The 15,982-nt window shown below is 32.7% G+C and overlaps 1 protein-coding gene across 2 annotated transcripts in view; it reads left to right on the forward strand.

Moving 5' to 3' along the window:
* zbtb32 (zinc finger and BTB domain containing 32) overlaps positions 1 to 14,298 on the forward strand; it is a 35,307-nt gene extending 21,009 nt beyond the window's left edge. For both annotated transcript variants that reach the window (XM_009291874.5, XM_068213779.2), the window contains exons 4-5: positions 10,004 to 10,177; positions 13,437 to 14,298. In XM_009291874.5, coding sequence (XP_009290149.1) covers positions 10,004 to 10,177; positions 13,437 to 13,666 — 404 coding nt within the window. In that variant the 3' untranslated portion in view covers positions 13,667 to 14,298. The remainder of the gene's footprint in view (positions 1 to 10,003; positions 10,178 to 13,436) is intronic.
* Positions 14,299 to 15,982: the final 1,684 nt, after the last annotated feature.

A 15,982-nucleotide genomic window follows, 5' to 3' on the forward strand; every position in this document is an offset into this window, starting at 1 on the left:
TTTGGGGGTAGGTAAACCATTCCGTTAAATGAAATAAAAGTGTATTTCCGCATTGCAATGTGAGGTGGATACTTTTAGCATACATTTGAGCTTCTAACGAATAGAGGCTTATTGATACACCCTCCCAAAAAGCACTTCATTTGACTCGCATTAACCGTACAATATTAGACTACTCCAAATGATGCACTTTGAAAGTGATATAAGGCAGATTAGTCACATTTAACAGATTGACCACATGAGTTTTGATAATAAAAATGCACATGAAGATTAGTCGTATTATTTACCGTAAACTTTTCAAACAGCAAACCAGCGCTGTGCGTTTCTGCAGCCGTTTTATGTTACAGTGCTGCATCCTGGGCTAGTGTGTGTGTGTGTGTGTGTGTGCATTTGTGGGGTGTGTGGGAATGTGTGGGTGTTTATATATGTGAGAATATAATGTCTGTTGATTGCACGTACTTTTGCTTTTGTTTCACACATAACTTTGAGATCTGAAATGTAAGCTTACACAACCTTGCAGAGGGGTCCAAATGATCGTCACAAGCACTTTCTTCAAGAATATAAAGGCACAGTGTTAACCATGCTTTTTTTTCACATTTTGAGCTATACAAGGGAGGATGTGGTGTGTTTATGTGTGTGTGTGTGGACAGAGAGAGTTAAACTAGGCCGCACACCAAGAGAGAGTTGCCACAGGATGTGTTTATCTAAAATTGGGCCCCTCGGCTACGAACTACCAAAAGTTTAGGTGTCACTTTATTTTTGACCATAAATCACTTTAATCTCGCCCTCTTTACACTTGATAGAAAACAAACACAAGGCTGCTTTATTATCGCAGCAGGATTGGGTATGAAAGCAGCAGATTTGATTTTTTTTGTTGTCATTTTAATTTGCATGCTGCTGTTTCTGAAAGCAACTCTGCATCTGCAACTAGCCATCCTGAGAGTATTATTAGACTGTTACACACGTTAACACTTTATTTTGATGGTCACCTGACACTTTCACAAACAACAAGTGCTCATTTCATTATTGAAATCTACAGTATGGAAAAAGCTCAGACAAACAATGATTGATAAAGGAGACTGTATCAACCTGCAATATCACTGACAAACAAAAGAGGAGGCTAAAAATGAGAACTTTCAAAAAATAAAAATAAAAAGTCTTATTTTTGTGACTGTTTTTCAAAAACTTTTGGCATCTGTAGTTAAGTGGTCCAGTAAACTGACCGGGGTGTCACTAGCCAATCTATAGGCTGTGTACACCAGGCAGCTAAAGAGAATCACAAATTCTATTTTAAGTGACACTGCTCATCCCCTACACTCAGAGTTTCATCTCCTTCCCTCTGGTCGCAGGTTTCTAGTATTAAGCTGTAGAACGAAACGATACAAAAATAGTTTCATACCAGCAGCCATTAGACATTTAAATAAGGCATAGACTAAAGCAGAGATGTTTTAGTGACTTGTAAATTTTTGATAATTTTAAACATTTATGGGGGGGGGGGTAGACACATAAAGTGATTATTTATTTATTCTTTATATTTACGTTTTATGTCTTAATATTCATTTGTTGTTGTTACTATGCGAGTTCCTTTGTGTGGCACTGTTGTGAGATGAGGACTCTTGACTGCAAACAAAATCTACCTTCGGGTATAAATAAAGTAACCTAACTACCTACCTACCTATATAGACATTTTAACAATCTATGGAAGCTTTCCATTGCAAAAAAAGTAGACAACATTTTTACATATTTTTATAATGCTCTTCTTTGCACAACCAAAATTGTTCTTATGCTCTTTACATTACTCAAACATTACTAATATTACTAAAATTACCAAAGTGGAATAAATAATGCAACAAATTCATTGTTCATTTTAAGATAATTAATCAATGGTAACTAATGACACCTTGTTATGAAGCATTAAATGTTTTCTTAGATTTTCTTTTTTAATTTAGCATTAAAAGGCTATCAACTTGCTATTTTCAAAACATGTATTAATAAACTATAAAACCATTAAACCAAAATCATATTAAAAAGCATTTATGAAATTGAAAAATTTCCTTAAGAAGCTCAATTACAAAGAACCATTTTCCCAACCAGTTTTCCAAAGCACTCTTCAGTGAACAGTTTAAAAAAAAAAAAAAAAAAAAACACTTTTTCTTAGTATAAATAACTTTTAACTTTTTTCTTGCCATTGACAAAATATTTTGTTAATTAAGAGACAACATTTCCCTGCCAGTACCGAGTTTTTAATGCCAATCTGTGTTTTAGGTTTATGACAGCAAGAGAAACCTTAGTGCTTGTCCTGAAGTTATGAGTGTCGTGTGAGCTAAGTATAAGACAATTGCAGAAGTTGTAGAATATAGATCAGAAGTATATGAGTTATACAACTTGTTTTTGGCTTACTCCCTTCTTTATCAAGATGAAATGCACCCACACACATTACATATATATATATATATATATATATATATATATATATATATATATATATATATATATATATATATATATATATACACACACACATATACACATATACATAAACATATACATATATATATACATATATATATATATATATATATACATATATATATATATATATATATATATATATATATATATATATATATATATATATATATATATATATATATATTATAAGAACCTCTCATGGATTTAAAAGCTTATGCAGATGGTAAAAGCTGTAAATTGTCTTAATGCAAAAAAATAATAATAATAAGGTCATTTTCACAGCTCATTAAACATTTCTTTGTGCTCATTAAGGTTTCTTTAAAACCTTTCTTCAAAAGTCCTTCGAAAATAGTCATAATTAGCAGTTTAAAAAATCGTTGCAGCATTTCTCCGATCATCTACAAATCTAATCATATCTGTCATACATCATGCCAACATCTCAGTTCCTCAAACTGGCTGGAAATGAGCCTGACCTCATGTTCATAATCAGTCTACTCTAGTCTACTCTACTTAAAGTTGTGGTCTACTTCTTGAAACATTTGGAGGTGATCCAAATAAATAGTACCCCTGTGTAAAACTTATATTTCCAAGCCAAATGGAAAAAAAGATGGTCAATATGCTTATAATCCGCTGATATTTCAACAAAATGAGCCCCTAAAACTAATAAATATGGAATAATATGATGTTAGTATCATTTAGAATTGAGATGTTTCACACTAAAAAATGTTGAGTTATTTATTTAACCCAATGGTTGAGTTAAACCTATTTGGAGCTTTGTTGGGTTATTTATAACCTTTATTTGCTTATTTTTATTATAAATGAACCATTTGGGTTAGAATTTTGAATTTTAACAGTCAACTGATTTAACTGACACAGAACAGGTGTATTAATATGCGTGTGTAATTTTGTTTTTGCGTTATAAAATTTAAGTTCTAGCACAATAATATAGGTTTTTTTTTTTTTAAATCAAATTACCTCTTAATTATTGAGGATACAAACACACACTTCATAGACAATCTTTATTAAATGGACAAAAATGCTGCATGTATTCATCGCTACAGTTTTTTTTTTTTTTTTTTTAAGAAATGATGCACATATTTGGGATATCTGGCACCTCACCTTTAGGACACAGCGAAGACATTTATTTATTTACATAATTATAAAATCAATAGTAGTAATAGTAATACCAGAATGGAAAAAGACACTTTTAATCAAAATAACACAATGCATTGGGATAAATTATATAACCCAATGCATTGGGTTGAAATAACCCATAGTTGGGAAGGTGCTATAATAACCTATTGTTGGGTGATATGTTGGGGTATTTTTAACCCAACTATTTTAACAAAGTTGTTTTAATTAGAGAATTCGAAAATAGATACAAAACAATTGTAGTATATAAACAATAATGTATTTTTTATTACTAGTTGGATTTTAATTTGAAAGTTTTCATATTTCTTTATGCATTTGTCACTTGTTTAACCTCTGCACAGTTTATGGGGGTAGCATGGTGGCTCAGTGGTTTGCACGGTCACCTCACAGCAAGAAGGTCACTGGTTCGAGCCCTGGCTGGTTCAGTTAACATTTCTGTGTAAAGTTTGCATGATCTCTCTGTGTTTGCGTGGGTTACCTCTGGGTGCTCTGGTTTCTCCCACAGTCCAAAAACATATGCTATAGGTGAATTAAAAAAACTAAATTGAGTGTAGTGAGTGTATGTGTGTGTGTGTGTGTGTGTGTTTGTGCGCGCCCGTGTGTGTGTGTGTGTGTGTGTGCGCGTGTGTGTGATTGTGAGAGTGTATGGGTAATTCACAGTACCGAGTTGCAGCTGAAAGGGCATCTGCTGTGTAAAACATATGCTGGATAAGCTGGCGATTCATTCCACTGTGGCAATCCCTGATAAATATGGGGACTAAGCCAAAGGTAATCAAATTAAATTAATTTTTTTTGGGGGGGGGGGGAGAGACATATTTTTATTTATAAAAAAAAATAAAAATAAAAAACTTTCACACTTAATTCAACCCAATTTAACATTTAATTCAGCTGACCAAATTGTTTTCCGCTTTCTAAAACATCACACTTTGGTATTATAAATATTTAGGTGCATCTTTTTTATGAAATAACCGAATAGCAATCACAAAATAGCATTAGTTAATGCATAAACTCTACCAAATTTTAAAGACATTTTGTTCCGCTCATGTTAATTTAAAACTAACGTTAGCAAATGGAGGGCTATTGTGAATATTTTTCTACTTGCAATTAGATAACCCTCAACTCTCCACTTGCTTTCACATGTGGTTAACACAGTTTTTAGCAAGGTGGAACAATCAGCAGCAGTAGCACTTTAGACAACGCTTAGACACAATTAAACACATTTGTGCAGATATGAGGGGCCAAAGGATGACCAGTGTCAAAAAATAACCTAAGCGCTGTACCTGTATAGTCCTCTGTGTCAGTGACAATGTGTTGAGTGGTTAAGACACACGCCTTTTGCATTTAGGGGAACATATTGCTAAAACATAAATAACTTGCATAAAAATACAGTGGAAGAATTATTAGCCTTCCTGAATTATTAGAACCCAAGTATATTTCTTTCCTAGTTTCTGTTTAACGGAAAGATTTTATTTAACACATTTGTAGACATAATAGTTAATAACTCATTTCTTATAACTGATTTTATTTTTATCTTTGTCATGATGACGTAAACCATATTTTACTAGATATTTTTCAAGATTCAAGTATTCAGCTTGATGTGCAATTTAAAAGGCTTAAGTAGGTTAATTAGGTTAATTATGCAAGTAATAAGGCAAGTCATACAATGGTTAGTTCTGTAAAAAAAACAAAAAGAGGGCTAATAAAATTATTTTTTTATTATTAAAATTGCTTTTATTCTAGCCAAAATAAAACAAATAAGACTTTCTCTAGAAGAAAAAATATTATAGGAAATGCTGTAAAAAAAACTCAAAAAAAACTAAAAAAAGAAAACAAATATATACAGGAGGGTTAATAATAATAATTTGGACAACTGTATATCTTCAAATTGAAAACTTGATTTAGTGTGAAGATGAATAATGAAAACTTAATTAAACATGTCATTCAAGTTGTCAAAAATGAAAAAGAAACTTGCATTTACTCATCAAACCTGTGTTTGTGTTCAGAACTGAGTAGATCATGTTTAAATGAAATATAAAAGAAAAACTTTATGGAGAAATATTTCTATACAATATAATTTAATGTGATGCACCTTTTATTTATTTATTTATTTAATATCATTTAACAAAAATAATGGCTGTCACACATTCTCACCATCATTTACAAAAGACTGTTCGCTAAATGGTCTTTAATGCAACAATAGTTTAACTTTTAATTATTATTTTTACACCCAAGCTAAAAATTTGATTGCTCGCTATGGCATTAACAAATTTAAAAAAAAATGTTTTGTTGTTTGCATTTAGTTTTAACACTATTTATAATTATCATGTGTTACCTTTTATGTTCAACTTGTAATGCACTTTGAAGAAAGAAAGAAAGAAAGAAAGAAAGAAAGAAAAGAGTTCTAGTTTTCTATGGCAGTTCTAGAGTTTTGGGCTCTATTTTAACAATCTAAGCACAAAGTCTAAAATGGATGGTGGAAAAAAGCACTAATGGCATGTCCGAATCCATGTTTGCTATTTTAAGGACAGAAAAAAGCGGTCTGCGCGCTGGCACATGGTCTAAAAGGGCTGTGCTTTAAACATTTAAGCATTAAACTAAACAGGGTCTCATCTCCCATTCCCTTTAAGAGTCAGTTGCTATGCACCATGGCATATTCGATATTTACACTGTAAACTTTTAGACTTTTTTAGCAAAAAAACTGAATGCGTCACTAGAAAACAGTGATCTACGACACCGTTCCATTTGACTGTGGATTCAGTAAACAGAGGTGGAGGTGGCACTCCACTGAAGACATCCATTTCATGTTTAATTTCACAATTTCGTTGAAGTGCAAAGATTTGTTTCAAAATGATTTCTAAATTCAGTTCTAATTTCCAGCAAATTAATAAATGAACAGTAGAATCAAAGTGTGGTAGAAAAAAAAACATTGTTATATGAAAACACACAAATTTACAAAAAAATAAAAAATAAAAGCATATATAAATATGCATATAATATAATAAATACTACCACTAATAATAACAATAAACGTAAACTGTCATGAATAAACTGACTACAACAGAGGTGAAGGAGACATAGGAGGTAGCGGTTTTTATATTTATGTAGACAATAATATTTTTGTTACAACTTAATCCATAAATTTTTTGCATAATTAAAGATATTTGTGCATTGCTGTACATCCCTGTGTGTGTATTAAGCATTGTGTATGTGTGTTTTGGACTCACATATGTACACAATAACTAATGCGCTTTTTAAATAGCAAAAGTCCTGCGGCGTTAACTTTAGACCAGATTTTTGTTGGTCAATGGAGTGGTCTACTTTTTTTATGACTCAAAATAGCAATGTGCCAACAATGTGCGTTAACACACCTCTGTTTCAGACCAACACACCCATGAGTGCACAATGTGGTGCAAATGCATTTGCTATTTAAACAGTGTGGTGCAAAATGTGAAATTGATACATGCGCCGGTCTGAAAATAGCCCAAAAAAACACACACACTTGCGCTACACAGTATTGTGCCAGGTGTAAGATAAGGCCCTAATGTTTTAGTATTAGATTAATCATTTTTGAATAATTATTCAGTGAAAAACACTTACATGGTTGCTTGTCGCTATCTAATGGTGTAACTTTGTAATTTCTACAGACTTCATTTGAAGTGTCAAGTTGCTTTAAATCTGTAGCATATACAAGTAATATATACAGTAATATATATATATATATATATATATATATATATATATATATATATATATATATATAAAWATATATATATATATATATATATATATATATATATATATATATATATATATATATATATATACACACACACACACACACACACACACACATATATATATAAAATGATGTTTATCAGAGAAAGGAAATTTTCACAGTATGTCTGATAATATTTTTTCTTTTGGAGAAAGTCTTATTTGTTAAATTTTGGATTATAATAAAAGCACTTTTATGTTTAGGAATGTGTTGAAGAAATCTTCTCTCTGTTAAACAGAAATTGGGGGGGAAATAAACGGGCTAATAATTCAGGAGGGGTAACAATTCTGACTTGAACTGTAAATCAGTGTTTATTATATATTATTAAAGTACTTTTATTTGATTCTTTGTGTCTCAGAACTTATTATACTGGTTATAAATACTAAACGTGCAAGATCTGTGAAGATTGTGATTAAGCAGGGGTTCCCAAACTTTTCAGCACGCAACCACCAAAATGACAATGCCAGTGACTCACGACCCCCAATATCCTCTAAGTTGGTTATAAATACAGAAACCTTGCATGCAATGGCACACACACACCAATAGACCCAAGTCTATTCTTCGTTTAACCTTTAATGGATGTCAGTGCTGTAAATGGGCTAGAAAGTTTAACCTGGTGTTATAAAATCAATCTGCTGCATCTGACGCTATTGCTGTGTCTTTAATATGAAGTAATTATCCCAGGGGTCGCATTCTAACAGAACTAGAAACTGTTAGCATATATATAGTATATAGTAACTACAAATGACATTTTTTTCTCTTCAGTAGGTTTGGATAAAATAGGGTCATACTTATGGTTTAATAAAAATAAATAGATTTTAACAACTCACCAGGCGATCTCTCTTTATTGTTGGGACCCCTCGGGGGGTCCCAACCCCCACTTTGAGAACCACTGATCTTAAGGATGCTCCATGACTAACTTTTGTGTTTCTAGTTTTCACTTCCAAACTTCTTTTATTAATTGTGCAGTAGGTGATTGTGTTCAGAAACAGTTTTTGTTGTGCTGGTTGAAAGTCTCTTCACATTCCAATAGTAATGATGAAAGTAAATGATCTAAACGTATTTATATGTATTTTTATATTCTGGATAAGGCATAAGAATAAAAAAGACTAAAAAATGTTAAACCAATTAAAATTTGTACACTAGTAAAAGCCCTAAAAACAAATGCTTAAACAAAACCTTTTAAAACCTGAATCTTTATTGGAGTTAGTTTTGCACACTGGAGGAAGGACGACACCATGGCTGAAGTATTTCTTTTAGACAGGTAATGTTCTGTTTTAAAACTATTTTAGTCCCGCAAAGCTTGTGTAGATTTTGTTGTTACGAACTGTTTATATGCACGAAAGTGTAGTTCAGCCACTGAAATCTTCCGGCGAATGATTGATGTGACTATTTTCAGCCTTTTACAGCATTGATAATGAAGATTTTTATTTAGTTTAACAACAGAACATAAGTAAACAGCGCTATTCCACCTAGCCAGCTTTACGGAGCGTATTATATTCAGATGGTTTCATTTTTGAACATTGACAACCTGTGACATGCTATATTGTTTACCATGCTGCTCTGAAAATTCTATCTCAAATAGCATGCAAGTATGGCTTAGTAATAAGCGTAATTCCTGCAGACTCCTGGCCAACCACTAAGCATACAGTAGTTGCTTTAGAACCAAGCATTTGAGAGAGTGACACTGATGAGAGAGTGATTGACAAGTTTAGCTTGCTAACCATATAACTGAAAATGTGCTAGATATAATACAGTTTTTCATTTAGAATTGTAGTATAAAGTTTTCTAACTGGCGAATAACATGATCTGGTGGGTCATCCTTAATGTTTGCATTCGCAATTTCAGGAGGCATGGCTTTAAACGACAGGGAGGGATTGTGTTTGAAAGATATTAAGCTTACCGGTTAGCATTTAATTAGATCACCTACTGCAACTTTAATGTTTTTGCTCTTAGGAATTTGTATGTAATTGAATATACAACAATAACTGATGTGTTATGAGATACCAGTACCACAGCTGTCTTATTGAATATTGTATAAAATATAAATAAAAAATTGTGAACAGTTCATGATTAAAGGGGGCTAAAAACGACACCTTTAGCCACTTTTAAAAAAGTAAAAGTGCCACTGAGACCCAAAATACGAAGTAATTGTCATTTTAAATCTTTATCCTTTGCTAACATCATTCAGATCAATGGGTTTTACCAAAAAATGTGATAAAATGTCTGTTAATCATGTATTACTGTACATATTTTAATATTTACATATGTGAAATCTTAAAAGTAGATGTTGCACGTAATGTTTCTTTGTTTATAAATGATAAATGTCACTTACACATTTAACTAAAAAAACAAAAGTCTCATCGTGTGCTTTATAAAGTCTATTTTTAAGACTGAAATAAACAATGCAATCATAAAGCGAGATTTAAAACTGCCAATTAACTAAAACAAAATGAACAATGCATTTAATATTACAGCAGCCATGCATAGCTGTTTAAACTTCATTGTCTGTGGTTTTTTGAAATGAAACTGCATAAACAAGATTGTACAGCAGAGAACTATTTATAGCGACTGACTTACTGTTGTTCTGTGGTGATCTGTGGGCAGGTTCAGGGGAGATGGCATTCAGGTGTAAGTTCTGCGGTCGAGGTGGACGGGACAGGCGGTCTCTGCGCTCCCTCAGGAGGGCTGTTGGAGGAGAGAAGCCTTATCAGTGCAAACAGTGTAGCAAGAGGTTCAGCCTGAAACACCAGCTGGACACACATCACCGCGTCCACACAGGTACGATCAGCCTTCAAACCCATCAACACCTTCTTTTAAGTTTCTAGAAATCCTCAAGATTTCCTTGAGTTTTGTTTGTTTGGATGTGTTCTCTACTGAAAAAAAGTTCTATATAGGTGGAGGAATGGATGGCACTTATTTAGATGTTAATCTCACTTTCTGAGAATTTGGACACTGAGTTTCAGAGTATCAAGATTAGATCTGTAATCTGAGGGTATGTATAGGTGACAATGATGTGCTTACAGAGGAAATGGTTTTCCTTTGAAGCTTTGAAAAGTTTTGCATGCATACAAATCTTTTTTTCCCTGTTCATATCCATAAAAATGACTAAAATGCTTTTAACTTTATTTGTATAGCGCTTTTACAATGTAGATTGTGTCAAAGCAGCTTCACATAAATGGTCATAGTAACTGGATCAGGGTAGTTCAGTTTTTAGTGTTTAGTTCAGTTTAGCTCAGTTCAGTGTGGTTTGAAATCATTACTGAGAGTCCAAACACTGAAGAGCAAATTCAACGATGAGTAGCTTTTCAGATCCTGAACCATGCAAGCCAGTGGTGACAGCGGTGAGGGAAAAAAAACTTCACCAATAGGAGAATGAAGAAAAAAACCTTGAGAGAACCAGACTCAGTTCGTCACGACCAATTTCTCTGCTGGCCAAAAGTCTTGTGCAGAGCTGCAGTCTCAGCAGTGGGCTGGAAGCTGGCCTCAGCGAAGACTCATCTGTCCCTGGAATCAGCCTCATGCTCTCCACTCCCTTATGACCAACAGCGCAGCAGCAGCAGCTCAGGATACGGCCTGGTCCCGGATATGGACACCTTGGGATCATCTCGTCGCTGGTCTTGGGTCCAATCAGTGACTTCGCATAATCTGAGGATCTAAAATGCTGTATATGGATGCCAGGCCAGGCCAGGCCATGTATTTTTTTTATTTAATGTCATGTCAGCAACCAAGGCTATTTTCATAGCAGGAACATTTCAATAATAAGTATACAATTTAAATGACAAGATTTTTAGTGTTAATACATGATAAAAATTCTAAAATCTTTTCTGGTGTCACCATGCTAAAAGTTTACTTCATAAAAAAAAAGTCTTATAGAATCATTAAAAGCAGGACAGTTCAGTAAAATGTGTTTTATAGTAAGGGGAATTGTGAAGTACAAACACTGAGTAGGGTTTTCACCTTGGAGCAAAAAACCATGGGTTATTCTTGTGTGCCCAATATGACATCAGGTAAAAAATACTTGATCAAATCTAGTCTTAAAATGTCTTAAAATTCTGTGTGAGATTTCAGGTTGTATTTCATATAATTTATTATTTTCCAATGCATCCCATTCCTTTTGCATTTGCATTTGTTTAAAATGTAAACATTGATAAATATAACTGGCAATAGTGTGATACACTACGTACATGACATCACTTTTTCCCACATAGTTGCTGTTTTGTAGTTTACAGAGAAATAATAACGTCATTTTGTAATATCACACTTAAAAAGTAAACATTTTAAACCCTCAAAACACCATAAACACTATGGTCTTAATGGGGTATATGCACAGCTAGTGTTTTTCAGCCAATGGTAAACTTCCAGTGAAAGGTTAATGTGACTATATTAAATTTTATAAGGTTCCTTTTACAGCATCATTGTTATAATGTAAATAAAATACAATCAGTTAAATAAACTTAAGCATTTATTTAGTTGTTCAAGCATAAAACGAGATGATAAACCATGTAAACTCTAGCGCAATCAGGATCAGCAGGCTAGCGTAAAAACTCCATTGAAAATACTGGGGTAAAATAAAGTTTCATATTTTAAAGAGATGGCCAGAAAGAAATAGTATTTAACACAGTGCTTCTTGTCTGGTCTGAGACCCACTTCTATCAGGCAGTGAAGATCACTGATTTTTAATAAACGTGGCGTTTTTGTAATGGAAACACAGTTCACTGGAAGTCATTGGGCTGCCTAGCTGAAATTTAAAAGTTAGTGTGCTGTGCATGTACCACATTAGTGTTATTAGAGATAAATTTATTACTATTATTTTAAATTTTTATTTACATTTTTTACATTTTACAAATTTTCTTGTAGATTTTTAAATGTTTTTTTTTTAATTTCAGCATCAACTTTAATAAATAAAGTTAAAACTTGTAAATAAAGTAAAGATTATTGGAGTACATTAACAAGAAAATGTTTTTCATGCAGTTTACCTTTTTTTTTCAACAATTCCCGTTTAAATGAATATGAATCCATGAAAATGACTAAAATGTTGTATTATGTATGCCCCTGGCCAATAGTTGACAACGCAGATATGTAATGAAACATATGCACGTGGTGTTTTCAGTCACTATTTTTTATATGGAGATGATAATGATTGCACTTGTCATTTTAATTTATTTAACATTTTTGTCAGTTTAGTTATTTTTATATATATCATCGCAGCTTCAATTTTAGAATATAAAGTTAAAAGGTTATTGAAACAACTTTCTACATCTGTTTTTGTTGTAGCTGCATGATTTTTATGGTTTAATTAAAAAAAAAATATCCTTTTTAAGGTTTTCATTTTTTGTTTAACAAAAATAACCCTGACGGTTTGATACTGATTCATATCTATTCTATGGTCTTTTTTCGTTTTTTTTTTATTTAAATTTTGTGATCTATTATACAACATTTATTGCATTTATGTAGTAAAGACTATATATTAAGGCTGCACAATATACTATTTTAGCATCGATATCGCAATGCAAACATTTGCAATTGTCAAATCGCGAGTATATGCAATGTTGAGCGTGGATTATAATTTATCATTTCACAATTTTTGAGGGTTTTAAAAGCCTCCAGGCCTAAGAAATTGTGCAATACTATTTTGACAAATTAATAATGATAAATTCTATGCACTACCCTACAGAATAATCCCAATCAATCTCAAATCATAAATTCTTTCCAAATAGTTATTCAACACATCTAGTGAAATTAGACTCATATTGCAATACATATCGCAGAATAAAAAAATATCGCAATATTAGATTTTTTTAATACAGTAGCACGCAGCCCTATAATATATATATATACTATTTATAAAATATAATTGAATTTTGAATATTTTGGAATTATTTCATTTAGTTTCCAAGAAAGAAAGATTATTGTTTTTTCCACATTATTTAAAGTTTTAAATGACTTCAGTTTTAGCCAACTAATCTCAAATTTGGTCTCTGATTAGAAATTTGAAACGTCATACTGAAATGAAACCTTCTGCTCGTCCCTTTTACAGGTGAAAAACCATTTGAGTGTCGCCTGTGTGGTCAGCGGTCACGTGACTATTCGGCAATGATCAAGCATCTGCGTACTCACAGCGGCGCCACCCCGTACCAATGCACCCTGTGCCTGGAGTTTTGTAGCAGCCTGGCAGCCATGCAGAAGCACCTGAAGAACCACCCGACGCAGGAATTTCCTCCAGACTGGAGCCTGAGCAGCACATATCTCTACAACTGTCACACTTAACACCACCTGCAGGATAAAACATGTACATATTAAAACATTGCATACTGTTTTGCTATTTTTAATACTTTTATAAATCTATTTTTCAAATACAATAATATATTTAATATACACAAGTTAAAAAAAAAGACTTATAAATCAATTTTAGTATTTTTTTTTATTTGGACCTTGGTAAATATTGGATGTACAACAATCGATTTTTGCAAATATTTTCAAACTTATTTTGGCTGATGCCAATATCTTTTCTGTTTGTGTGTTCATTTACAAGTTTAATTTACAGAGTCAGGTCTGAGATTTTTATTCCCCCATTAGTGTTAGATTTCTGATTTTATGGGCCCGATTAATGCTTTTCTCGTACATTGAGCTTACTTTTTTCTTCAGTTTCCATCAGTGTAATATAGTTTTTTTTTCAGCTGAAGTTTTAAAGCACTTCTGTGCATAAGGCCCATTAAGATAAAGTGGATTTCAAGTTGCCAATGTGTTTCTTTTTTTTCTGTGAAGCAATCATCACAATAGCATAAAAAAAAAAGTTTATTTATTGAGCTGGTTAAATCTGTACCATTTATCAATGCACTCACTATGTGATCTAATTACAGGATGTATTTAATCTTTTAATAAAAGCATTACAATTAAAACAGTAAAGTGATTGTGGGTCCTTTTTGTTACAGAGCAGCAGTTTCCAGTCTTGAAGGATCACTAATTTAATTCATGTATACGAAAGAATAGTATTTCTGATTCAGTTAACAAATTAATTGTTTCTACACTTAAAGACAACTAATGTTAAGGTGGTAAACTATACTCAATATGTTTGCCCTTCAAGGAATTTGTTTAGAAAAACAATTATAAATACAGGGTTCATACACGTTTTACTACAAAAATTCCAGGACTTTTCTAGGAATTTCAAGTCAATTTTCATGACCTAATGTTTCATGTAATGTCTACGTATATGTGGTAAATCATAAGAAAAAAATGAACAATTAAACGTATAACAGGATATCATAAAACAGCAATTTCTTTAGATTTAATTAATTTTTATATCCATGTAAAATAGATGATGTTTACACAGCACTAATAATGCGAGACCATGTTTTTGGCCAAAAAAAGAAATGTAAAAACAACTAACATCCATTCCAGTATACAGATATTTTTCAAACTAATTTTAGATAATCTTAATAGTTGGTTAATATGATAACAGGAGGTAAAACTATTTCTATTGTAAAGCTGCGATCACACTGCACTTTTTGCTCCATAGACTTCCATTCTTAGGTATGTGAATGCAACAGACCAGAAACGCAAGCACGTGTTTAGCATTTTACTGCATTTGAAAGTTCAAGCTTGGTGAATTTTTACCAGCAAAATCGCATCACGTGATTGTGCGAGACCAGTAGAAGATCATTTAAAATAAGAAATTTAAAATATGGAGCAATCGCTAACTTTTATAAGGTCTAATACTCATATTGTTTAATACCAGTTTTCGCAGCACGTACGACAGAAGTTTACACGCACAAGCTCTAGTGTGACCGCAGCTTAAGTCACTTTGGACAGAAATGTCTGCTAAATGACTAAATGTAAATGTAATTTCTATGACTTTTCCAAAACCTTGTGGGTTTTTCTGTTTTTCTAAAACTTTTCCAGGCCTGAAAAATGCCATGTCAAAATTTTCCAGGTTTTCCATGACCGTATGACCCCTGTAAATATATCAGTTAAAAGCATTTTTTCTATTTCTTCACATGAATTATGATATACGGTTTTATTAAAAGCGTCTATGAATGAAGTAAGTAAAGTAACAAAGCTGCACAACAAAACTTCGGTATTCTCTAAAACAGGTAGAATCAATGTTGCTTCAGGTTAAGTCCTTTTTTAAGCTGTTTTTGCTACTGAAAAAACAGCTTAAACCAGCCTAGGATAGTTGGCTAGTCTTAGCTGGTCCACCAGCCTGGTTTTAGAGGAGTTTTGGTTATTTCCAGCCTGGTTTCCAGCCATTTGCAGTCTGGTCTTAGCTGGTCAGGCTGGGAGCCCAGCCATAACCAGCTATCTCCAGCTTAAACCAGGCTGGTTTTAGCTGGTCATTTTCCGGCCTGACCAGCAAAGACCAGCCTGGAAATGGCCAAAACCCCTCTAAAACCAGGCTGGCCTGGTCAACCAGCTAAAATTAGCCAACCAGTCTAGGCTGGTTTAAGCTGGATTTTTCAGCAGGGTTGCTAAATAATATTTAGTAAATATGGAGCCTCCAAATATAAGCATAATTATGTTTATTCTCGCTAACATTTGGATATTCAAATCAAATAAAACAGTACGTTACAAACTGGCTATGTTTAC

This window comes from Danio rerio, chromosome 15, assembly GCF_049306965.1.
Source record: "Danio rerio strain Tuebingen ecotype United States chromosome 15, GRCz12tu, whole genome shotgun sequence".
Classification (NCBI taxonomy): domain Eukaryota; kingdom Metazoa; phylum Chordata; class Actinopteri; order Cypriniformes; family Danionidae; genus Danio; species Danio rerio.